This window comes from Ptiloglossa arizonensis, chromosome 7 (assembly GCF_051014685.1).
Source record: "Ptiloglossa arizonensis isolate GNS036 chromosome 7, iyPtiAriz1_principal, whole genome shotgun sequence".
NCBI classification, from domain to species: domain Eukaryota; kingdom Metazoa; phylum Arthropoda; class Insecta; order Hymenoptera; family Colletidae; genus Ptiloglossa; species Ptiloglossa arizonensis.
This window is the reverse complement of record NC_135054.1, coordinates 24255797-24281081: the sequence shown is the minus strand read 5'-3', so window position 1 is coordinate 24281081 and position 25285 is coordinate 24255797. Positions and strand designations below refer to the sequence as shown.

Genomic DNA, 25285 nt, shown 5'->3' with positions numbered 1-25285 from the left:
CTTGGTTTCATGTTGCTAAAATGTTCCAAGTTCCATCTATGATAACGAATGGAACCCATTATTTGTTGTAATATTTTCTAAGCTGATAGGTTTGATGGTTTGATAAAACCACAAATGATATACAGGGACGAGGTTTTCAACGTTTACCACCTTTATCGACTTCGATGGCTTAGTTGAACATAGTTCCTATAGATTCACCATTTTTAAGGAAGAGGTCGCTTTAAACCCACTGATATTTTACGAGTCGATATTTCAGGTCGTATTACATCAACTTCTGTAAGTGAAATATGTATTCTATATCTCGCTGTGTCACCAACTCCTGTAAGATGGAACGTTAATTCTTTAACTCGCTGTGCGAATCTATTGCGTCGGTACATAGGTATTGATGGCGACATCTAGTGGCCACAAGGAGAACGATTTCTCTACACTTGTGCTTTTTGTCGTGTGGATGTTATCTGTAGTATAAAATTAGCTTTAAGTGTAGTTCAGTTCGTTCACCGTTAAATAGTTGTATCATTTCACTGGCCACTTGTTTGCAGTTTATAAAATCAAAAATTAAAGTTTAATAGTTTAATTATTAAACTACTATTTATTATATATGTGTTATTATGATTTAAGAATGGATCCGGATACATGTAAATCAATATTTCCATAGTTTATTTGATAAACTATATATTGAATAAATAATGATACCTTGATTTCATTAAGTACTTATTAGAAAGTTTAACACGTAGAATCGTACCGCGAAGGAGAAGGGAAAGCAAGATTTGGTGACTCTCTCCTCACGCGGCGCGAATTAATGTTACCGAGTGCATTAATTTACCTCGCTTCAATGGAAAGTTACCGATTACGCATCAACCAACAACCATTTTTTTCATCGGCACGCGTTTTTATTGGTGCGAAGCTAGTAAGTTTCCCTTGAAGCAGAGCGAATTATTGCCCACGGATGTTCATACGAAATGAAAGCAAATTACTAAATTTAATGACTAAAAATACCAATGTGGCGTGCATATCGTGTCAGAAAGGAACGGTGGAATCGCGGAATGAGACTCTAGGAACACGGAACATGTGAAAGAACATGTATCCATCCGGTTCGTCTGATTTTGTTCGTATCCTCTCAGCTTAATCTCACGTCTGTCAAACGGTCGTGAATTCTCGGAACATGTAAGGCTTCAGAAAGTGGGTACTCCAAGAAAGTCGCGTCACGAATTTTCGCATGATGTCTTTGCATTCAAAATATATTACGATTGCCGATGTTCCGATATATTTGCGGTAACGACAAGGAAGTATTCGACGGAGAAAGGAGTGAAGTGATATTGGACGGTACGCATAGCAATGGCCACGACGGACGGTGTTACGATAGAAGACCTCCGGATCGAGATCGAGAGGCTTTCACGAGAATTAGATTTAGCTTCGACGGAAAAGATACAATCCGCTAAATACGGTCTTGCTTTACTCGAGGAAAAGTCCGCCCTACAACAAAGATCCAACGATCTCGAGGCCCTCTACGAAAATACGAAACACGAATTGGAAATCACGCAAGAGGTTAGCTTGATATGCTTCGCATATTTCGATGCATGTGAATTGCTTGATTGTTAGTTTTCGAGAAGTTTCTTCTCAAATGTTAATTTAAAGTTATTATCCAATTTTGAGTTTCTCAACATATATTTATATAGGAAATTGGAATGTACTTATTGTATAGCAATTACATTGTGCTCTAATAACACAATTAAATGTGTAACGTCATGAAAGTTTTTATTAGTGTTACACGAGAATTATTCGCGTTCCTGTAACGAGTAGTGCGAAAATATTAAAAAATTTCTTGTACTTTTGCAGGCTTTAGCAAAGTTTCAGACAACTACAAAACTAACTACAAAAAGTGGTATAGAGCAAGAAGAGAGTCTCCTTCATGAAAGTGCTGCACGAGAAACATCTCTTCAAACACAAATTATTGAATTAGAGAATGAAACGAAGCAAGTATGTGTTTCACTATTAAAGAATCATGAAAACGATAATTTCTTAATGTTTTCGTATTTCTCATTTGGTAATGATATATTTAGTTACGTCATGAACTGGAACGTGTGCAAGCAGAGCGTGATCATGCGCTCCAAGAACGCGAAGAGGTTGGGAAAGATCATCAGCAGGCAGAGACCGAAAGGAAATCTTTGCGTACTATGTTACGTGAATGTAGATTTCGTGAAGCTCGACTTCTTCAGGATTATTCGGAATTGGAGGACGAAAATATTTCATTGCAGAAACAGGTGTCTGGTTTACGATCCAGTCAAGTAGAATTTGAAGGTGCCAAACACGAAATAAGAAGACTAACAGAAGAAGTGGAACTTCTAAATAGTCAAGTTGAAGAATTAACGAATTTAAAAACAATTGCTGAGAAACAAATGGAAGAAGCCCTTGAATCTTTACAAGCTGAGCGCGAAGCGAAATATGCTCTTAAAAAGGAATTAGATCAAAGGATTAATAGCGAGTCGATTTATAATCTTAGCAATCTTGCACTTTCGATTAGAGGAATCACAGAAGATCAAACAATATGTAGCGACGGGGAAGACGATTCTCCTGCATTGCGTAGAATCGAAGCAGATTTAAAAACCCAGGAACCAGGTACTTCGGCCACCGACAAACAAGTTGATTTATTCTCCGAAATCCACTTAAATGAATTGAAGAAATTAGAAAAACAGTTAGAGCTAGCAGAATCTGAGAAGGCCCATCTTACACAAAATTTACGAGAATCGCAATACGCAGTTGAAAAAAGTCAGAACGAATTACAATCTTTTGTTGCGCGTATAGTGCAGTTAGCAGCCCATGTAGAATCGTTGCATCACCTTCACTCCAAATTGCCTGAAAAACAAACCGATGAAACTACATTGGATAAATTGAATCAGGTATGCGTATAATGAAAAGATAAGTATAAATTTTCGTACGAAGCATGTTGATTCATTTTATTGTTTGTGTTAGGCTATTATGCAATATCGTCAATGGAGTACCATGTCTGCGCGTGAAGTAAATCAGCTTCAAAAGGACTTGGCTGAATTAGAAAATGGCTTAACTATATCCGATTCGACGCAACAATTGCGCACAGAATTAGCAAATCTCAGAAATAAGGTATATAATTTTCTCTTTCTATTTACACATAAGACTTTTTATTTTATAAATTTATAAACAGCATTATTGCGGCATGTATGACGAAGAACGAAAAATGTAAGTTGTTAATTTATTAAGTTTCCACTGACAATCACTTAATACGTGGAGATAACAAGAGTATAATAAACTGTGACTCTGGCACAATGACAATTAATATTCAAAATTTAGACTTTGAATAGAAATTATGGCATTTCAGATCCCCGAGTCAGAGAAGAGCCTTCGAGAAAAGGTTGGAACGTGTGGTCCCCTTGACGTATTTACCAATTATTTAATAACAATTTGTCTTTTGGCTCCTTTAATGATCCGTACAGATTGCTTTTTTAGTGTCCTAACAACCCATCTTGTATTGCTTTTGATATTTTCAAATTCTTAACTATACATGTTGCTATAGCTACTGACGAATATACCATCGTTTCTTAAATCGTAGACTCCTTTGTGAAAATATTTATGAATTCCATGTGTCCCAACATATTGTTTTCACAAATGGGTTGATACATCAGTGTCTATATGAATGTTATCAACTGCTCAAACAAATGTACGGATCTCGATCGCTATGCACTGTGGCTTTAAAATAGAATGTGCTTAGCAACAAAAACTCAGTGGATACTGTCTTTCTACTTGTTTCACTTGCATCTAACGTAGCATGAGTCAGACTCACAGAGCCTGTTTGCACGATGTTCAAACAGATATTCTATACATTATCTTGTACAGTCTTGCAAAGTTACTTCAGCTGTCGAGCATTGTTTTTTTAAAATATAAAATCTATCTTTAAAATGAAAGTTTTCAAGCTGATAAACATAAACTTCCAATGAATATGCAATAAGTGACAAACACGACGATACCGTATAAGATCAACATAAATATAAAAATTATGTATTACATTTCAGCTTTTAGATACAGAACAGAGAAGTGTACAATTAGAATCCGATATTGCTACTCTTTCAAAACTCGCAGTGGAAGCTGGTGGTTTCCTTGACTCTGCGCAGAATGACTTGCAGAATATTTCCGACGAGCTTGCTCAACTTTATCATCACGTTTGTACGGTTAATGGAGAGATTCCTTCTCGGGTAGTTCTTGATCATGAAAAGATCGTTCCTGAAAAGGAAGAAGAAAACGGGAAAATAGAATGGTGCAGGACCTCGTTTAAAACCGATATTCAAATTAAGGACTTGGAAAGTTTAAGTAAAGCGAAAGAGATTGCAAAGCATATAGAAACTGCAATGGATCAAATAAAACATCTCAGAAGTGCTGTAGAACACACGATCGAACTTTCGAAAGTCAAAGGAATACAATCGAACGTTTGTAATGTTTGCGAGGGTGAGTTAAAAAAATTGGAGCCTGAATTTGTTTTCGTTTTACTTCGTTTGTATATAATATATTCTATTCCATTTTGGTTTTCATTGTAAATTGTAGGATCTGTGAACGAGAACAAGGCAGAGGTAGCAGACTTACAGGAACAAGTAATTAGGTTGAAGGCTCTGTTGTCGGCTAAACGCGAACAAGTTGCAACTTTGAGAACGGTACTGAAGTCGAACAAGAATACAGCAGAAGTGGCACTTACAAACTTAAAGAGCAAATATGAAAACGAAAAGAGTATCGTTAACGAAACCATGTTGAAACTAAGAAACGAGCTTAGGATGTTAAAAGAAAATGCTGCAACATTCTCGAGTAAGTTAACTTTCATTTAAATTTTCAAATGCGAGTAGGGTTTATATTTTCAAATTGTAACGATATTCGAGACATTATTTTGTATTTTTAAAAATTATTATTCGAGATATTTATGAGAAATAATTGCGACCAATTTAACGAGATATATATAGTTAATTTATTCTCTGTTTCTTTTTTTTTTTTTTCTATTTTGTTTTACTAACATCGTTGTACTAACATACTAATGTAAAAATAACAATTATTATCAGCATTCATGTATATTTTATTGCTTTTCACGGGTTGTATTACAATCGACATTGCAGTTGCACTAGGAGTTTGCCATCAACGATATTGCTTTGTTTCGTAGTGAAACATATTAATTATTCATCGTGTCATTATACAGTGCCATCATCTAATATACCGCTAGCAATACTTTCGTTTAATGCAAAGCATAGAAAATTCTAGCATCGAGTTAAAAATCTTTACCAAAGGAACATCTACTAATTTAGAAATGGTTTCTTCGTGTAAATTGTTAGTAAATAGTCCTTCTTTAGCTAACTAATGTATCGTTTCGTTACTGTATCGTTTCTGTCGTGTGCTCGATATTTCTTTTTCTTGCGTGTCTACTTGTATTCGGTGTTAATACCTGCTAACCACACTTCCCAGGTCTGCGTGCGATATTTGCCGCACGCTGCGAAGAATACGTAACTCAAGTCGATGAACTCCAACGACAGCTCACGGCAGCGGAAGATGATAGGAAAACGTTGAACCAGCTTCTCCGGCTTGCAGTGCAACAGAAGCTCGGTCTGACAATGAAATTGGAGGAATTGGAAGTAGATCGAGAGTTGCGAAACACTCGAAGACACGCCGCCAGTGCGAATGGACGAGGTAGAGTGCGATTGTCACAACAGGCGAACCGTCCTCATTTAGGCAGAGATTTCTTCTAGAAAATGATAAAGATGTGGAGCAAGATATTCTGAGTAAAACGAGGATTTTGAACTTTTCAATTTTTTACTGCTCATTGTCGAACTACGTGACTAAAAGAATATAGCTGCGCTTCACGAAGTTGCATTCTACAAAGTGATAGGAAATAATTTAGCGTTACGCATACTTGTTTGGAAAATTTCGCCAGGTAATTCGTAGACTAGAATAGAATGCGTACGAAACTGTTCTCGTACCGCATCGTGAAAATATTTTTACAAAATTTGGACCGATACCGGCAGTTTTGTAAGAAGAAAGACCGACACAGGCATTGTCTTCGTTGGAAAGATAAATTTTTTATTACATTTGTCGGACGTGGAGTAGAACGTTCGGAAAGATTTGAAATGTTCATATTTCCTTGCATCGATGTTGCTCCATATCGTAGGGTTTTTAGGAAGCTCTGCCTTCTGTTACCAATGTTGTTAGTAAAGATGCCTGGCAAGCATAGAATGTGTTTCCGTTGTAAGATTTTCGTTTCGCGCGACACAGAATCGAAGTCGAGCATTCTGTGCTCGAAGATTTATTCGCGGAGGATTATTTAAATAATTGATTTTTAACCGATTATCCTTTCTTTTTAAGAAAGGCATGTTAATTGTATATGTGTTTATTTCTACATATTAGCGATCATACTCTTTTGTAGCGAGATTTACATTTTCCAGTACGACGTTGAGTATCATTGTAACCACATGGAGAATGTTCTGCATGGGTGGTTCGTACGGTTATAATAATTGTACGAGATCGATGCAAGTTTTTCGTATTAACGGGGATGCATGATAAAATGAACGTATACTGTTTTTAGGTAGACGAAGAAAGAAAAAAAAAAAACAAGAATTTTACATTGCATACCATAGAGACAATATTATTGTGCTCGACAGTAGCGTTTATAATCAAAGTAGAATGGAACACCGTAGACGCGTAGAATCGAAGAGTACAGAGTAGTAGAGTAACAGAATTAGGGACCCATTCTCCAAGTAGCGTCTCAGATAAACATTCAATTAGACGAAAAAGATGTTGTTTCACCGTCTACACGTATTCCTTTTACTTTTCGATTAGGTAATATTTTCATTGTTTTTGGTATATGGCATTTCTCCTCTACTCTTTTAGTAGATTATTATAAAATACTACTCTACAATTTCATTATTTCCGAGAGATGGAACTTTTTATAGTCTTGTCACGGAAGTTGGCCTAAATAGGCTTTAATTCAATTTCATTGAATTTCTGGCAGCTTTTTTATTACTATATTTATTATTATCGGTACTATTACTGCACTCAATACAGATTTATTACGGTATTTTTAGTTGTTACTAATTTATATCTCTATTTATATCTATTTTGACAATTTATACGATCAATACCAGCAGCTACGCTTTTGATATCGACCAATGTATTATATTAATCGATCTCGTTTTGTAAGATTTGGTGCAGCTATTCGCGAGTAAAACAAGTGCAGCATTAATTATTGATCGCGCTCAGAAGTGGCTGTATATTATTCACGAATGTACATGCTACTTTCTCTGTCCCTTAAATTTAACGCGGCTGTTGATTTATAGATTTGTTGTTGATGTAAAATTAGTTTCACCGTTGTTCTCTGCGTATACCTTTCTTCGCTTTGTTCCGTCGAAGTAGAATAGTACGAAGTTGAGTAAACGAAGAGAGAAGAAAAAGAGAGCATAAAACGGGGCGATGTTGATTCGTACACACTCAGAATCAAGGATTACGCGTAAACAATTTTGTGTGCATTTAATGTCTGTGAAATTTACTAACATTTATTAAGTAATTAGAGTTACGATTGACCATCGAAGTGTGCGCGCACTTGTGTGTGTGTATTTTGGTAAAGAATCAAGCACTACGTGCTTGGTGGATTATACAGGATATTTAAATGCAGTTTTTTGCATAACACGTTCTTATAGATGGGATATATTTTACAATTTCTCCTACGACTAAACTAATTTTCAATTTGTACATTAATTCTATTCAAATGTTTAACGAATCACCGATATTTATTGTACGCACTTTATGTTCGATGAATTTTCACGGTGACATTTTTATACGATCCAAAGTATATCCTGCATGTGTACGTAACAATGTACGATTATCGTGAACCGTCTTTAATCAAATTTGTTATTAGCACTATTATTATTATTATTATTATTATTATTATTATTATTATTATTATTATTATTATTATTATTATTATCGTCATCGTCAACAATATTACAATTGTATATTGATTATTGCGATATTGCTGTCGGCTTCGTCGCGGAATCCAGATGAGTACCTAAAGAGAATTTATCGATTGTTCATCGACTATCAGTTGATTGGTTAGTTGTCACTTATATTTATACCATATAGTTGTTCTATTACCTGTGTCTATGATTCTAATCGGGAGCAGAAATCCTTGTTTACGATTTCTTTTTCCTTATTCGAGTTAACATTACCTAACGATCATCGGAATAAAATTTAGAGATTGAACTTTCACTTTACGTTTCATTTCTTACGTTTATTGTTGTTCTCTGTTGCGAATGTTCTCGAGCATCCGATACGAACGTTAAGAGATGGATAGTTCGTTCGGTTTGGATTTTGAGCGATAGACACAGGTGGTTCTAATTTGTGTCCATAAAACCGAGCCAGTCTCAAACCACCGTCCCTCCCTTATCCGTCACGCCATTGCCAGGAACGAACCGGAGAAGAAATTCTTTCGTTTCTCGATTGTCCTTTTTAATACCATTAGTTAAAAAATATACTTCTTCCGACTTCGTCCTTGACGCAAAGAAATTCGTCCTCAACTTTTTGCCTTGCCGTCCGCGCTGTTCAGAGGCGACTCGAACACGAGTTTGGAACTCGCGTCGTTCTCGAAGAATCGAACATTGGTGTTTCACCGTCTATCGTGAAATATCGAACCTTTGCGGTCCAATCTCCCCACCGTGTCGCGATATCGTTGTCCCATTGCAAAAGTATTTCCCTTTATCCGCCACTTCGCGTTACGTTCTCCCGTGTCCCGTGTCCCGTGTCCCGTGTCCCGTGTCCCGTACACTTTTCCTTCGAAATGAATCGAAACCGATTCGTAGCCAAGGATGGCTGGACCGCAAAAGGCTGCACGGGATGAAAAATTTACGCGACTCGTGGAGCGAGAAAGAGAGAGAGAGAGAGAGAGACTTCGGTACGAAGGTTCTTTTCTACGGTTCGAAGAAGATACGCTAGCGATAGAAGAGAACGAACGAAATTCAGTCGCCGAAGCGCAAAGCTGTGAGTGATTTCTGCCAAAGATATTCTGTCCTTTCGAAGGATCGTACTATCCTTCGCGCACTTTACGTCCTTCGCAATGTTCCTTCGCGTTATATATACGTATCGTCGATGTTCTTCGTAGACGTTACTCGGTCGAAATCTCCGAAAGGGGATCCGTCGAGTGTGTCCTTTCTTTTACAAATAGCATTATCCGGAAAGAAGAAAGAATCGGCCGTGTTGTTGTTTCAAAGGAGAAGACGATTATTAGATCTTCTCGTAGGAGGAAAACTCCTATCGTCCATAAGTGTTTCTTCTCTGCTTGTTTAGACGGTGCGCGATGTTCGCGGTTGAAAAATTTGGACAACGAATCGTGCGAGCTCGAGTCGCTCGGAATCGAGTTGCGTACTATTCAAGGGGGAAATTCTTCGCGCAACTCGATCGTACGATAAGCTGTTTCGTATTTGACAATAACATCGATATTAAAGAATTTTACCGGTTCGATCTGCCGCGAACTCGCTCCGGATAGAGAATAGTAGCGCGCACAATTTCCTTCTGTCTATTCTTCGTCGAGCTTATACGGTTAAGAAGAAAAATTATCCAAACGATCGATATTGTTTAACGTCGTATCGGGGAAAAAGTACCATTATATTTTTACATTCGCGCGGAAGATACGATCGAAACGATTCGATACAAAGGGGGAAAAGGAAACGAAAACCGAACAAAAGGATTATTAAGGAAATAAACATCGGAGTCTGTCTGCCAGACGGTGCCGCGAGTTATATAGAATATCGTGAACGCTGGCAGGTGGACGGATGTGCTCAAGGCTTCCGTAAAAGCTATGATTGCGTCCCAATACTGGCTGTACTTCCTGGCAGTGGTGTGTGCATTTTACTTAGACCGTATTATATGAACGTTAGGCGTAAAGAACGCTCGAGTGCCGAGCGAGACTAGCTGTAACGTCGTAGGTTAAGCGATTTAACCGACTGCGTAATTTGTGCTGGAATTATTAATCGACCGTTGTGGAAAATCAAGTGGGTCGATAGGGTTTGAGCGTGGTACGACGGTGCACTCGTGTCCCGAGATGCGACGCGAAACGTTTCTCTGTTTTTTTCCACGTAAACGGGAAAGCGAAAGAAAGAAGAAACCGAACCGAATCCCGATACTTGGTCAGTTCCCTCGATTACGCTTCCGTTCCACAACGACCATTACACTTCTCGATATTCCATTCTTCGTCGTCCGATCGCGAACGTTCTTCAATGTCGAAGACTGCTACCCGTGGATCGTTAACGTTGTCGTTAAAGCTCCGGCCATTTGCGCGAACGAGTCATCAAGAACGCTTCCGATCGGGATCGAAGCGAACGATCGGTGGCGTTGCAGCCAGCCGTCTTCGCCAAACACCCGTCAAAGAGTTGGCGAGGATGGCGCGAAGGGTGACTGCCCTCGAACGAGCACCCTTTCATTTTCGTCCGAGCGTAGTCTTCTCCATTGAACGGCCTTCGAACATTTCACTCCTTTCGCGCGATCGAACCTCAAGGACCTTACGACTCATTGTAAATACTGTAAATGCACCTTAGTATTGTACGCCACGATCAATCTTCGGACGTTCGACGAGCAAACCCGGAACGCGCCGAAGACTTGACCCGACGATTTACCATTTTACCCGAGCGAACCACGTACACGCGTATCTTTTCTCCGTAGCCGTGCGCGTAACTTAACCAACATTTGTAAAACACCTGTATCGTAGAGACCGACGAAACGGGAAACGAACATCGTAGCGGACTCGCGAGTCCTCGTCGCGTTTATCGAGACGTTCGATCGGACGAGAGCGTCAGTCCTGTTGAGTAGATTATCGATAGTAGTCGTTAACTAGATGTTCAGCGAACAGTTATTTACAACGGGCAGAGAAAGCGAACGGTGTAAACGGCGTGCCGATTTCGGGCCGCATCCGTGGGTGCCTGGTGTTAAACGTTATTCTTCAACTAACGGGACATTATCCGCATTAGAGACTCTTTTTGTAACATAAAGTAAAATATAATCATTTGTAACACGAACGACCGATATTTTCGATTCTCGCTCGCATCGCGACCGACCCTTCCCGTTGCAACTTGCGCACGTTTTTACTTTTATTCGTTACTCGGACCGATCGTTACTTTTCCCATTTCTCCGCGTTTACCGATCACTCGACAAACACGGAGAAATAACGGTGACAGCGTCCGCGGTATTCCACCGACCCAACGAACGTCGGCTTCGACTCGACGACATTCGTTGATATTATAACGCGGTGGGCATTCGTCAACGACAAGGAGCAAAATAACAACGACGATAATAGAACGAACAGGCATCGAGTATTCGTACCGCTGGAAGAAGAGATACCGGCAACCTACGGGAGAAGCTGAAATTATATTTAGCGCAAAGTAGATCGTTAGTCGGTTTCAATGATTTCGGACTATTCGGGTTGAGATTTTACCAGCGTATTGCGTTTAATAAGGCTCAACGAGCCGCTAATTAAATTTACACGTACTCGGGGCGTTGTGAAATTTAATTACGTCCTCGAGAATCAGCAGCAGCGTGTGTACCGACGACGAGAGAGAAAGACGCGACAGACCGAATAGAATTTTCGGTGGGAAAGCTAACGGGGCGATACTCTCGATTAAAATACGATTACAAGATTACGTTTCACGCGCTCCGAAATTTACGTCCCTCGACTTTAAACGAAATTTACGTCCTCGACTCTGGAACACGGTCGTTGCGAGAAACGGTACAGAATCTTGATCGTTTTTCATCGTCTCTGGTTAGTTTTTTTCTTCGCGATACACCGTTTCGACGATAACAATTCTTTCGATGTAAAATTGTCCGATAAGTTGTTGCACGAATTCTCTCGGAAGAGTACGGTCAACCGCGCGTCAATTGCACTATAGATCGCGAACAGTTTCGATCGGTTGCCGAGATCCAAGGGGATTGAAATCGAATCGAAAGATTTTTCTTTCGTCGCCCGAACGAATCGTACTCGTAAACAATGGGAAACGTTGATTTCGACACGATTATTTTAATTGGAATTCCCGGGAGTTTCTTCGCGCGGTGAAACGCGCGTTGAATCGGTAATTTTGTAGAAAAATTCGTATAGGTGTTACCGATCGCGCGGTCGAGCGGTGTAAAATCGAGGCACAGTTCGCGTGCCTATTTTTGCGAGCTCTCTCCCGGTTTGTAATCTTCCGTTGCCAAGAGTGACGTTCGGCAGCGGGGAGAGAGAGGCCAGCGGCTCACGGTTCGAAATCGAACGAACGCGGAGGGACGCTCGTCGAAGATGTCGTTCGATCGTAAACAAGGCTGCAACAGTCCGTCGATCGAAACCCTGATCGTTTCGCGCGGGGACGATACTCGAGCAATCCCGAGTACGCGAAACTACCTAAGCCGTCCGTGCTCGTCACCGCGGTGGGACGTTCGTTGAGTCGGATCTCGAATGTTTTGCGTGCTTAGAACCGTCATCGAACTGTCATCAACCGATTCATCGAAATCGATGCTCGTTGGATCGTTGCACGGTCTCGAAAATCCGTTCCGTTTCGACGAGCGGAAACCGATCGATCGACGAACGTGTCTCGTGTTTCGCGCGGCTGGATTCGAATCGCGAAACGGGAGACGCGTTCGGTACACGGTTCACGCGCGCGAACCGGAGCAAAAGTTTCCCGATAATGTACCGGTAAGAGCGTTTTTCAAAAAGGGGAAGCTGTAATAGTTTTCGACGAACGATTTTAACGCATCCTCCGGTTTTATTCCCGTTACGTCCCTCGATCGAATCCAAGAATATTCGGGCGTGGTTAAGGTTTGCGTGTACGATAATTCGCACGGTGGGGCATTCTCGTTTCGGTAGGCGGATGGATCGCACGGTATTCGCGTTGCACTCGTTCGAAAGCAGGTGCGTATTCGGTTACGCGGAAGCCTGTAAAACTGGGGAGAAAGTGGGAACGTCCCGACCCCAATTAACGCTTTCCAATTAGATCGGGGCAACGTCTACCCGCTCCGAAGGAGATCGCCTCGGTGTAGGAGGCAGCAGCGCGTTGCTCCGAGAGGGAATGTTTCGCGGTTATTTATAAGCTCGAGGGTCGCCGCTTAACCTTGCCCGACGTGGACCGTCAGGCGCGTCACCTAACCGTTTTATTGCGACGTTCCCCGCGTCCGAGACGATCCAATTGGGTCAGGTCCGCCTAGGTTTTCGGGACCCGTCGCGCCCTTCTTTTTCCCTTCTTTCGTGGAATTTCATTCGCCACCGGCTCGTTCTCGTGTTCCTGGACGCGCGCGGACAGAGACGGGATTAAACGCGTACCGATAGGTGCGTCGGTCCGGAAGAATTCTAATAACGGTAACTTGTACCGTACACAGCCTCTCGGCAGAGAATTTCCATCGGTGTGGCGAATACGCTTCCAGAATTCTAGCACGGAGCTTCCCGATGAAAGAGATCCTTCTCGAAGATCGGCTCTTTTAATTTCCGATTTATTCGAGGCAAGAGTCGCGTCGTTCTTATCGCGCAACGGAATCTTACACGGGGTGCTAACTCCGGCGAAACAACGACCCGCGTCGACGAAGCATTTTTTGGTCGGTTCAGCGTGTACCGGTTTTAAAGTTCGTAAGCGCGAGTTTTTCACACCCTGTAGCGGTAGCTGCATCGTTTTGCCACTTTTCTCGCTTCTACCACCGCCGTTGCCATTACCGCGACTAATAAAACGATTACCATTCGTTATAAATGTCGTCGTTGTACATTCGCAGTCGCACCAAGCGCGTTATTTGTAAGAAACAAAGTTACTTAAATTCCACGCGCTCGGTCTCGGTCACTTTTATCGTATCTCCTTCTCCGGTGAAGAATTTGAATACGTCGCGGATCTCTGGAATCGTGGCGTCGTTTCCAAGAAATTCCGGGAATTAAAAGTTTCGCGCGTGATCGGCGACGAACGTGGTTCGAGGATGTTTCGAAGAGCGGGACGGTCCGACGGTGTTTCGCTTTCCAAAGGTCGATGGCTGGGTCAAGGGCTGAACGGGTCCTTGACACACACCGTGCACCCTCGTGTACGGAGGCGATTTGCGGTCGCGTATTTATCGCGCAGTGTCTCCGAAATTGAATTAAAATCGAATTAAAGGAGTCGACGAGCGTACGGGAACGAGTCCGGGTCTGAACGCTTTCGATCGTCGGTGGTTGTATTCGCGCGATCTTTCAATTTATTCTCAAAGTATCGATTTCGGAGTGGAAGGTCGCGCATCGTCGGCGAGCACCGGCTCGTATTGTCCGCGGTGGATAGCACAGGACGAGGGGACGAGGTGTTCCTCGCGAAGCGGACGAGGACCCTCGAGCGTTACGCGAGCGAAAACTGTGTACAACGCGGAACGCGTGTTTCTACGTTTGCGCATCGTTGGCGGTAATTTCGCGCGCGGGTGTTCGTCGAACGAACGGGAACAAAATATTGGTCCGTTATCGAAATTTCCAAGGGTCCATCTGTGAAAGAGAACACGCGCGCGCGCGCGCGCGCGCCTCCGCGAGTAAAGGTGGAATATTTCGAGAGCCTCTTGCCCATTGGAATGCAAGCGGTGTTAAACTGTATTTGGCGCAGGTTGTTTCGGGCCGTCCGGGAAATACGAGGGTTAGCAGCCGCACGAGGTTGCACACCGCGGAAGTGTTTGTCGATACTCGAATCGAGTTAAGTAGAAAATTGCTGCGCGTCGTCTGTTTCGGTTCTCGGAGACGCGTACGGAATCCCCGAAGCGGTACGTTTCGCGACTACACCGGGAAAGAATCGTCGACCGAATGCGTCGAATACCGTATCGAATATTTTCTCGTGGAATTTCGAACGGAACGCGTTCATCGGTCGTTTCGAATCAAAACTCGTTGAAAATCCACTTGGCGAACGACTCTTGGAAACTCGTCGATCCCTGCTCGATGTTTCGAGTCGTTCCGAGATCCGTTGAGCTCGCGTTCCGACGAGGAGGGTGGAGATTTTTTTTCTCGAAAAACGATCGCGTCGATCGTCGTTCGGCCACTCGATCTCCATCGGTGTCCGATTTTTCCGCGTGGAAAAAGCGACGAGGATTTCGCGTCTCGAGCGGCGAAACGAGTTCCTTCCCAGAGGCTCGAAAATAGCACAGTTTCGTCGTCGGGAGTATCCCGAGCGAAAAACGATCGGTGTAGATTGTACGCGGTTGATGGCCCGAGCTGGAAAGGAAACGCTACTCGAGACCGGATTAAAAGTTATCGATCCGCGACCGTTTCGGTCCACGATTTCCCAAATATCGCGCGCGCGATAACGGGTAGCGAACGACTCGACGGTTGCAGGAGTGAAACGTCACCGTAACGAAAGGGTCGGTCGCGTTTGGGACCGATGGTCGAGGGCCGGTGGTCGATACCGAGGTTTCGTTGCATTTTAACCGCGTTGAGTAGTTCTCGAACGGCACGGAGCCGCGCGTACGATCGATAATAATTCTACGGGTAAATCGATCGTCGAAGCTCGCTGGGAATCGAACGTTCGAACTTTCGCGTCCTTTTCGTAGGGTGAACATGGACGCGCAACGACGCGAAAGTCGAAAGCTCGTTGGATCAATTTCCACGGAGGATCGATCCTCGGTGGGCGATACCGGTCGCGATCTTTGCTGGGAAAATGAAACGACGGATGCCCTCGGAGGACGGCCCGATCTCGTTCTCGCGAAGAGGGTGTCCGTCGAGCGGTCCGTCGAGCGGTCCGTAGAGCGGTCCGTAGAGCGACCGTAGAGCGACCAGGACCACGCCCTCGAGGAAGAAGCGACGCCGACGCCGACGCCGACGCCGTTCTCCCCTCTTCTCGTCGCGGCGCGGCGAGGTGCGGCGCGGTACGGCGCGGCGCGGCGCGGCGCGGCGACGTGCCGCCGCCTAACGTCGACTCTCTCTCGCGTCCTCCCCCACCCCTTGGTTTCGGGCGCCTCCACCCCCTCGCGGCGAGCCTGACGGAGCTAGGATCCTCTCGTCAGAGCGACTCGACTCATCGTCGACGGTGACTCGTCCGTCGCGCGTCGTCCAGTCTCTCACCGACCTCGCGCTCGTCAACGTCGTCGTCGTCGTCGTCGTCGTCAACGTCGTCGATCGCGGTGGTCGTCGCCGTCGTCGTCGTCGCCGTCGTCGTCGTCGTCGTCGTTGTCGTCGTTGTCGTTGTCGTCCTTCTCGTCGCGGTCGTCGTCCCAGTCGTCCTAGTCGCGGTCGTGCCGGTTGTGTGCGGGAGCGGGCGCGTGTGTGTGCGAGAAAAAGCTTGGTCTCTCGCGCGAGAAACGTGGCCTGGGTGAACTCGAGGGATTCGTGGTTTCGTTTATCTCCGCGCACCCTGCGGCCGGCCAGTGTACGCGTAAATACGCGGACGTAGGAGTAGGCGGAGATCGGCGCGGAATCGAGCGAGATTTACGGGCGGATCGATGACACCGGCACGCAGCCGTGAAGTTGGAACCGGAAGCTGACCGCTGGATACGCGAAACGGGGGACGGTTTGTTGTTACGGCGCGTGCCGGTCGTTGTGCTCGATTGCCCGTCCGACGGACCGTTGGGAGGGATCTCTGTTTATCCCCGATTTCGATCGATCGACCCTCGACGCGACCTGGATATCGCGAGGTGTCGATTCTCCGTTGTCGACGCTTCGCGAGAAGCGCGCCGAGACCCTCGGAGCTGTTCCTGCCGATCGAGCTGTTTGTTCTTTCCGCGAGGATCTTCTTGGAGGTAGGTTTTCGGCCAGCGAGCGACAGAAAGAGAGAGAGACAGAGAGAGAAAGAGGGAGCGCTACGCTTATTAATAACGCCACCGAGAGGAGAGTTCGACACTCACGGAATCGCGTCACGGCGCCCGATACGCGCATTCGTAGCCCGGTATTCGGATCCGCGTGCGTAAATACGTGTCCTCGCGAAAGCGTCGTTGTATGCACGTGGAGCGAATACGAGTAACGCGGTACGCCCGACCCGAAACTCGGAGAAAAGGGATCCCGTTTGTTTCGAGTTGCCTATCGTTCGTCCGTTCGTGAATTCGAAAGTTCGCGAGCCAACGCGCGAAACCTTTCGTTTCTCGAGAGACACGGCCACTTTGCGTTACAGCGGGCTTCGAGTTTCGCAATTTCGAAGCGAACGTAGAAACCGTCGGAACGAATGCCAAGAAACCGTATCAACGAGCACCTCGCGCGGTTCGAATTCTTCGGGAATTGCAGCAACGCGCGAACAATGTACGCGATACAATTAGAAATCAGCCGGAAGCGACGCAATACTTTAAAGCGGCCGCGACGCGGAGAGGGAAGCTTTGCCAACGGGCGTATCGTTGGGACGTCTTCCTCGGTTTCGCGATGGAGAATAAATTCGCGGCTCCGCGTGGCTCCGAATTTTCCATGTCCTTCCTCCTCGTTTTTCCGACGATCGTGGGTTTTCCACGCGACGAGGAAGCGAACGCGATTCGATTCGTCGCGAAGGAATCGCAGCGGACGGTATCGGTGCGGGGCGCGTTGTTCCAAAATATATCCTTTCGTTTTAGCCGTCGTGTATTTTTGCATCGACGACACTTGCCAATGCGTCCGCGATCTTCGATGTCCATTAAGAAACCGGACGTATCGCGACGCAGGGCCGAGCCGATCGACGGATCGTTGGTCTCATCGGCGCCCAACGAACAACGGTCTTCTCCTCGTATCGACGTTTCGAACGACCACGATCGTAGCTCGATCGTAATTGAATTCAATTGGCGCGTATCGAGCGATCGCGAGCTGAAAAATTTCTGCCGGTCCGCGCGCAACTTTTCCAATCGAAATTACCTTACTTTCGCGCGTACCGGCCATCGAGACGAGGATTCTACGTTCCGAATTGTCGTTTCGTAACGTACGGGCTGGTTACAGCGCGCGTTGATAGGTTAAACGACACGCGCGACGCGCGCGTACGCGTATAGGCGCGCGTGTAACGAGCATTACGCACGGGGACACGTGTTTGCGCCTCCCGTGTTTCGGTCATCGGTTCGTTACAACGTTATTAATCCTCCGTCGCGTTTACAGCAACGTCCCACCAAACTGTACCCACCCGTACGGTTTCTTTCGCCGGTTCTTCGAATTCAACGAACAAAATTGCAACGGCGTCTTGAAAATCGTTAGAGACGTCGAAGGAGTCGTTTCACGGACGTGGAAAGAGACCGTCGTATCACGGACGAGCGAAACGAGTTCGTCGCTCGTCGAATCGGTAGAAGGAGACTCGCTCGAGTAGAACGAGCGCGTCGACTATCGTACGAGGGAATCGAGGATCGTCCGCGGTCGGACCAGTGGAACGAGCGCATCGCGAACCGACGGAGCAACGTTTCTCCTCGGTTCGAAAAGTATAACGAACGCCTCGCTTATCGAACCGTCGGAGACAAGTGGAACGAGCTCGGCACTCGTACAATCGGTAGAACAAAGTTCCTCCCCGAACGAACAAACGGAACGAGATAGTCGCTTGCCAAAATCGGTAGAACGGAAGACGCACGAGACGAGTAGAACGATCGAACTTCGATTCCTTCGCGACGATGTCCACGACTTCGAAAATATCGAATCACGTGTACGGCTCGAGACGTGATCGAACTCTCGACGAAAAACCTCTCGCGAAACTCGCGCTGAATTTTTACGAAAAGCTGGCGCCGACGAGCCTCGGGTATCGATTAAAAGTAAAAACGTTTACTCGTCGATAAGGATAATTTCTCGCGGATGGACCAGCCGAAAACTCCGAAACGGAATATTTTTCGTACGCGGCTTTACCGTCGAGAGAATCGGCCGCATATTCCACGCGTGTACCATTATAACCGGTACGACATTCTTCGCGAAATTCTTCTCCGCGATATTCGTGTCAGTAGCGGTGGAATTTGCTGTCGCGTATCGAAGATCGATACCGCGAAGATCGAACGAGCCGTCCAATTAGCGACGCGACGTTTCGCGCGAAAAATCTATCGTTACGGATTTTCGTACGTTTCGATGACCACTCTCGCGATTTCGTCGTATTCCGATTTTAATCGAACGGAACTCTTACGAAACTTACGAATACTCTGCTCGATGGCGACACACGCGTTTTGGGCGTTACTTTGAACTCGATTCTTAATTTGTTTCTTCTCCGTCCAATGACGACGAATCGTCGACATTTTTGCGCGCGAAATCCATCGATTTTACCAGTACGTTGAACACTTTCTTCGTAAATTCATCGAGAAGTTTCTTTTCATCGGAAATAGAAAAGGTACGAGACGGTCGATCGTAACGTCGATGCGATATATTTGACAATTAACGGCTGCTCGGTTCAAACACCCTTTCTCCGTTAATCCTTTTTCCGTCTTTCGTTCGATTTGGATAATTAAGGTTCGACGGTAACGCGACGAGTAAAATACGATTTCAAAGGTGGCGTAAAAATGAAACTCTCTCGTTAAATCCAACGACAACCGACGAGACAGCGAGCGGAATCGCGAGTTAAATTTACGATCGATCGAGAACGCGTAAGTTGCCTCGGTGTTAAAATCGACGTAAATTGTCGGGAAATTGGAAACGGTCGATAAACACGGAACTATTTACAAAATTGTAAACGTTGCGAGGTAAGGAGGGTCGAGAATCGATCGATATTTGTTTCGAGAGAACTTCGGGCGCACCTATCACTTTGGCGAGGAGATTTCCGATAATTTATAGATATGTTTACCAGCGAAAGAGGAAATTTACTATCATAAATTTACCCGTTTATTTACTCGTATCGGCCCTCGGTGTTCAATGGGCGAGCTCGCGAGCTCGGATGCGAGGAGAATACGCGAGTAGAAATATCGGGACGGGAGGCGAACGCGCGGGGGGAACCGTTGGATATTTTTCGATTTTCCAAAGAGATTGTACATCGTGGAAAATAAATCGTGGATATCGATAACGACGCTCGGTCGCAGCGGGCTCGTTCCTGATCTATTTTAACGCTACGTAAAGACTGTTGCGCGTTACATTTTTTACCTTTACGCTCCGATATTTTAAACTTACCGCTACGAACTACCGCCAGTACAGTTTTTCGCTTCTACGATTCGTGTATTTCGTTCCGCGTATTTTTATTCGTCGTTTTTCGCGGAACGGTGGTAGAAGGTTTATCGATGTACAATGATTCGCGCAACGACGGTGCAAGACGCGTGCAATAGGACGAGCACTGCCGTCGCGAAGCTAGAAACAGGACACGGGAACGGATAGATGCGAATCTCGCGATCATCTTGATGTATCGCGTCATTTTTTTTTTTCGGATATTTCGCGGCTAACGAACTGTACGCCATCGTTCGAACTCGCGATACGTGTTATTGCAAAACCATGACGATTAACGGCGAACGTATCCATTTACCTTTGGTAGGGCGCGACCGTTCTTCTGTAAATCCAACGTAAATCCATTCGACGACTTAATTTCGGATCGTTGCGAACTCGATCGAATAATGTACTCGGTGTCCGGTAAATCGTGACGCGATCGTCCGCGAGAGCAAACGATACGGGGTAGAATCCTTTTCGAGAAAAATCGTTCGATTCGAAGAATACGAGTGGCCGCGATTAGGGCCGATGTTGCGAGAAGATCGCATCGAACGGTTGAAAAATTTGAAAGTTCTCGGTTACGTTGACTCGAAAATGACTTTCCAAGCGCGAAAGTCGCGAATCGTAGATAGCCCGAGTGTGATTCGGGAAGGAATATTTTCAAATACGAGGGCGAATCTTAACGGAAGAATCTCGTTACCGCGGAAGAAATACCTTGGTCGTAAAGCGAGTGAACGAAGACCTCTTGACACTATTTTTTAAGAGGCCGTTAAGTCCGTTAGTGCGGACAATACGAGCGGAACGGTATAAAAACGAAACGCCTGTAGAGCGTTGCTCGGGGATAATTGTCGGATTTCTGATAAAAAGAAGAAAGGAAAAGCGTCGAATTGTCAAAAACCGGAATCACGGTGTTCATGGTCGCGAACTCCTCGAATCGACGATCGTCGATGAATTCGTCCCGAGTCTTAATTTTTCGCCAACGAGACGGATCCCCTCGAACGAACAAGATTTAACTTCTCCTACGAACGAGACGAAATTGCCCAGAGTGACGCAATCTTCGAATCACCGGCAGGGTTTTCGATCGCGAGAATCTAAAACAGTTGTATATTCTCTTTGACGTTAAACTCGTTGTTGACGTTGGCTACTATCTCGACGTCGGTGTTGCAAACCGGTGCTAATAAATAACGGGCCACGAGGCGGGGGCTATCGTGAGAATCGTGCAACTTCGAGAGACACCTTTCCGTGTAATTGAACGCAAGGAAAGTAATCGTTCGTCGGCGGTGTAAATGAAAATAAATACTCGTTAAGAGTGACCGATTTTGCGACCTTTGTCGAGGAGTTTCGTTGGAGCGTTCGCATCACCGACGGATCGCTCTTCCTCGTGATTATCGTTGGCTTCGTTCGAGGATCGTAATCCCCGGCCGATCGTAATCCCGCTTTCGAGCTCCCTATTTTGTCACCGTTGGAAGCTATTGTAATTAGGAGACGGAAGACGCGGTCCTGAACCGTCTACCGTGAACCGTCGGTTCGTAGCCACGGACCGAGATCAAAATCGCTACGTATCCCGCTTTCGAGGGAATCGACGTTACCAATTTTGACGCTGGAAAGCTACCGTAATCGGAACACGGGAGACACGGTCCTGGATAATCGACTTCGAGTCGTCGGTTCGATCGTGTACACGCACAGTGGTTCTACCAGCGTGTAAATCCTCGGGTATTCACCGACGACGCGCATTAAGACCAACCTCGCCGAGAACACCGTAATTCTCTGGCTTAAACGTTTACGCGGTTACTGTTCCATGATAAATCCCGGATACTACGCGCGTGCCCTCTGCGGTGACTCGAGGCAATCCGGTTTATCAATTAGCGAGTCGGTCGCGCGATTTCGCGGGATATTTATCGCGCGACGGTCAGGAGACACGGCCGTTGGTCTATTTCTTTCGATCAAACGTGCACGTTTCTTGTTTCGTTCGACGAGATCACGGAGAATTCGTTCAACGACGCGCACCTTGCGTCCCGGAGAGCGAACGAATTTTTAATCAAGATCGAAATATCTCCCGATCGTGCACCGAGAGTTGAACAGCGATTTTTGGTACACGGACCGGGATACTTTGGGTTTTTAACGAATTAACGTTATTACGGCTCGAACATCTTGTCCGGTTTAAGTCCGAACGTTAGGGTCGCGTATAACGTCCGTGTGGATTCAACGAGTCGTTCCAAACGTGAAACGTAATTATCGTATTTCTCTACGACGGTTCGCGGATTACGATGTTCGAACATTGTTCCATTTCGTATCTTTCTTTAGGCCGACGGTAAAAGATTGGCCGTAAGGACGCCACCGGTTTAAAGTTAACATCGGAATTTCATTACTACCGTTGATTGTACGCTTTAAGGAGTGTGGAACTCGAACGTTCAAGAGTTCCTTAGTGTCGTAAAAGTTCGTAAGATTATCAAGGTTTCTCGTTGCGAGCGTCTCGGCGGCTCGAAACGGAGAGAAAAGAATACCGAGACGCTTCCACCGTTGCGCCGTTGGAATTGCCTTTATTCTCGTTCCACGGGCCGACTCGCGACAAATTTACACTGTATCTAAAATTTGAACAGGAACGCGCTACAAAAATTTGACTGGAATTCGTGCGTCAAAGGCACCGAGTGTTCAAAGTCCTCGAAAAATAACGCGCCGTCGCGACGAAAGAAATTATCGAACAAAGTATACGCACTCTCGGAGGGTTTAGCCAACGCGACAAATTTTATCGATACCGTGAAAAGTCGAGTTCAATTTCGTCGATATCGGATCGTAATCGCGATCGGTAGGAGATCTATCGTTGTACGACGCAAAGACGATTTTTGACGCACAAAGTGGGTAAAACGTGTCGTTCGATGAGTACTCGACGAGACTAGCGGTGGCTCCATTCTTCGAATACTCGAGCTACTCGAACGATGGAGTACTCGAGTCCCGAGTTTCTCGCTCCTCGAACGACAGAGTACTCGTCTTTGGTTCCGCGTTGCTCGAACGTCCGAGTAGTCGCTCAGAGTTTCGAGCACTCGGCTAGTTTTTCCGTCGAGCGAGTCGCGCATTTTCTACCCGCGATGGTTGTTCGCGCGGACCGAGATCGACGACAATTGTGCAAAACGAGCCGTGTCCGTTGGAATCTCAGAGCCGCGAACAAGAATTTAAAGGTCGACAATGGTCAATAACCGACCTTCGGCAGCGTCGAAGCCCGAACACGACTTACAAAACATTTAAAAATAACCCGCGCACGCAGCTCTCGACCCGGAAACCTTGAGATCTTCGACTCGCTACCAAATCGACGAATCTTCGACGAATCTCGGCGTCCGTCGGACGAATTCGTAAAATTTTCGTCGTTTACGTTTCGTGGCAACGTAGCGGGAACAATTTGTGGCTCGAATCCTCGATGGCTTCGATCGAATTAATTTCCTCGCGATGCGAGTAAAGTTCCTCGAATTATTCGAACGATCCGTGGAAAAGCTGGTCACTCGTAAACGCGAAACTTTAAACTATCCGATATCGTCCAATCGAGATGGGAACTAGAATTTCGGAGCAATAATATCAAGGCCGGACGATTTCCTCGAGATTGGGAAAGAAAAACACACGCGTTCGAAGATGAGCACGAGGAGCGCACACTTGTCCACCGAAATTAGTACGAAACGTACTACGCGTCTCTCGTTAAATTTAGAGTATCTCTCGACCGGTATTGTAAACAGTAGCGACGAATACGAAGCAGATTCTTGAGAGCGTTTCGTTTAAATTGACTTTAATTTTACGATGTTCGGCCGTTGATTGAAATTAATTTTCTACGGGCAGACGCGCAAGACGAGTGGCACGTGCAAAGGTACAATTTATCTCCGCGTTGCTCGCAACGTATCCGCTAGTGAATTAAGTATCGCGCGTTAGACTCGACCGGTCTGATCATATACGGCGCGGTGTCTGTTTCTACTTGTGTGCCTCCGAGACGAAACATCGTTCCAGACAGAGACGAGCGTTACGCAGACGAAACAAACGATTCGAACGAAGAATCGTGCAGGGGGATCGGTTCTTTGTATTCGGAGCGTTGATCGAAAGGTTTCGATGATCCGGTTATTTTTATCCTCCGAGAATTTGTTCGCGTTCGTAGAGATTCTTCTACGTCGAAAAATCACTGTCCCCAAAGTGGAGCAAAACATTGTCACGGTTCTCAGCGCGCATTGACTCATCTTGTTACATAACTATCCTAGCGATATTCTTGGTGACGGTGTGATTCGACGAAGTACAGGAAAATCTGTATTAGCACGCTAAATATATCGTACTGCACGCGACACAATGTGTCTCGCGGTTTACCAAGAAACGTGCGTCGAAAATGTTTTTTAACCCGTCTCGTGCACGAGCTTCGAATCGAAGAGCGTGACCGAGATATTCGCGACGTTTTCGTCTCGAGGTTCGGTTCGATTTTCGGAAGCGCGGCCCGCTAGAGCTGCTCCAAGGAATTACGACGAGAAAATGAAGGAAAAGAACGCGCAGCGAAGGGAAACGGTCGCGAAACGCGCAAAGAGTTTTGCGTTAATTGAACGTAAATCGAGTACAAATTGATCTCCGTCTACTCCTATTTACCGTTTGATCGTCGATAATTAATCCGGCCGTTCGAGCGACGAAAAGAAAAATGAAAAGCTACTTCCTCCCCGTGAAGGAAACGTTGCACAATTAGCGAAACATTTTCTTCGCCGTCGACATCGTCCCCGATTATTTTTCATCGCGAGTTTAATACGCGTTAATTAAAAACTGAAATTAAAACATCGTTCGCGCTGCGTACGGTATTTCAGCGAGTACGAAATAACCTTCCATTCGAATGAATTCTGATACGAATGAAACTGGAGTTTATTCGTGGTTAACGAGCGAACGAAAATATTCGTTGAACGTTCTCGGTCTCTCGAGTGGAGCCAACGCAACCCGAAAGTAAAACTCGCGTTCGGTGAGATTCGCGAACGGGAGTGTAGTCGCTTCGAGGGTGCGATCGAGTCTGATCCGATTATGGCGTTACGCTCCTTAATGTTTCCTGGCGCTAAGGAACGATATCTCGATTCATCTCCGTCTGGTGCTCTTTGGCCGAGGTTCGACGTTCCAGTGGGCTTACGATACACGGAGAAACAGATGGGAACTCCGAGTTCTCGTACAAATTCGACGTTCTCGCGCTCGTCGACGATTCGAGCGAAAATAATCGGGGCGTATGCTCCCTGAGCGTTGTTCTTTCGTCTCGCTGGTCTTATTTCC

At 45.5% G+C, this 25285-nt stretch overlaps 3 protein-coding genes across 5 annotated transcripts in view; 2 read left to right on the top strand and 1 right to left on the bottom strand.

The window, feature by feature from the left end:
* Spf45 (splicing factor 45) overlaps positions 1–25285 on the bottom strand; it is a 166472-nt gene that overhangs the window by 9631 nt on the left and 131556 nt on the right. The gene's annotated exons all lie outside the window — the stretch shown is intronic.
* Positions 991–8262, top strand: Bicd (Microtubule-associated protein Bicaudal D). 2 transcript variants are annotated; one of them, XM_076316101.1, is made up of 8 exons: positions 991–1545; positions 1837–1977; positions 2061–2897; positions 2971–3117; positions 3353–3385; positions 4044–4473; positions 4570–4824; positions 5470–8262. In XM_076316101.1, the coding sequence occupies exons 1-8, from the start codon at positions 1336–1338 to the stop codon at positions 5748–5750; spliced, it is 2334 nt and encodes a 777-aa protein (XP_076172216.1). In that variant the 5' UTR covers positions 991–1335; the 3' UTR covers positions 5751–8262. The 2 variants fall into 2 exon arrangements, with proteins under 2 accessions (XP_076172216.1, XP_076172217.1); XM_076316102.1 differs by lacking the exon at positions 3353–3385 and having other exon boundaries at positions 996–1545.
* The window catches only part of Ptp36e (protein tyrosine phosphatase 36E), a 65639-nt gene continuing 56380 nt past the window's right edge, over positions 16027–25285 (top strand). The window contains exon 1 of the mRNA XM_076316303.1: positions 16027–16725. The gene's annotated coding sequence lies outside the window, so the exon portion shown is untranslated. The remainder of the gene's footprint in view (positions 16726–25285) is intronic.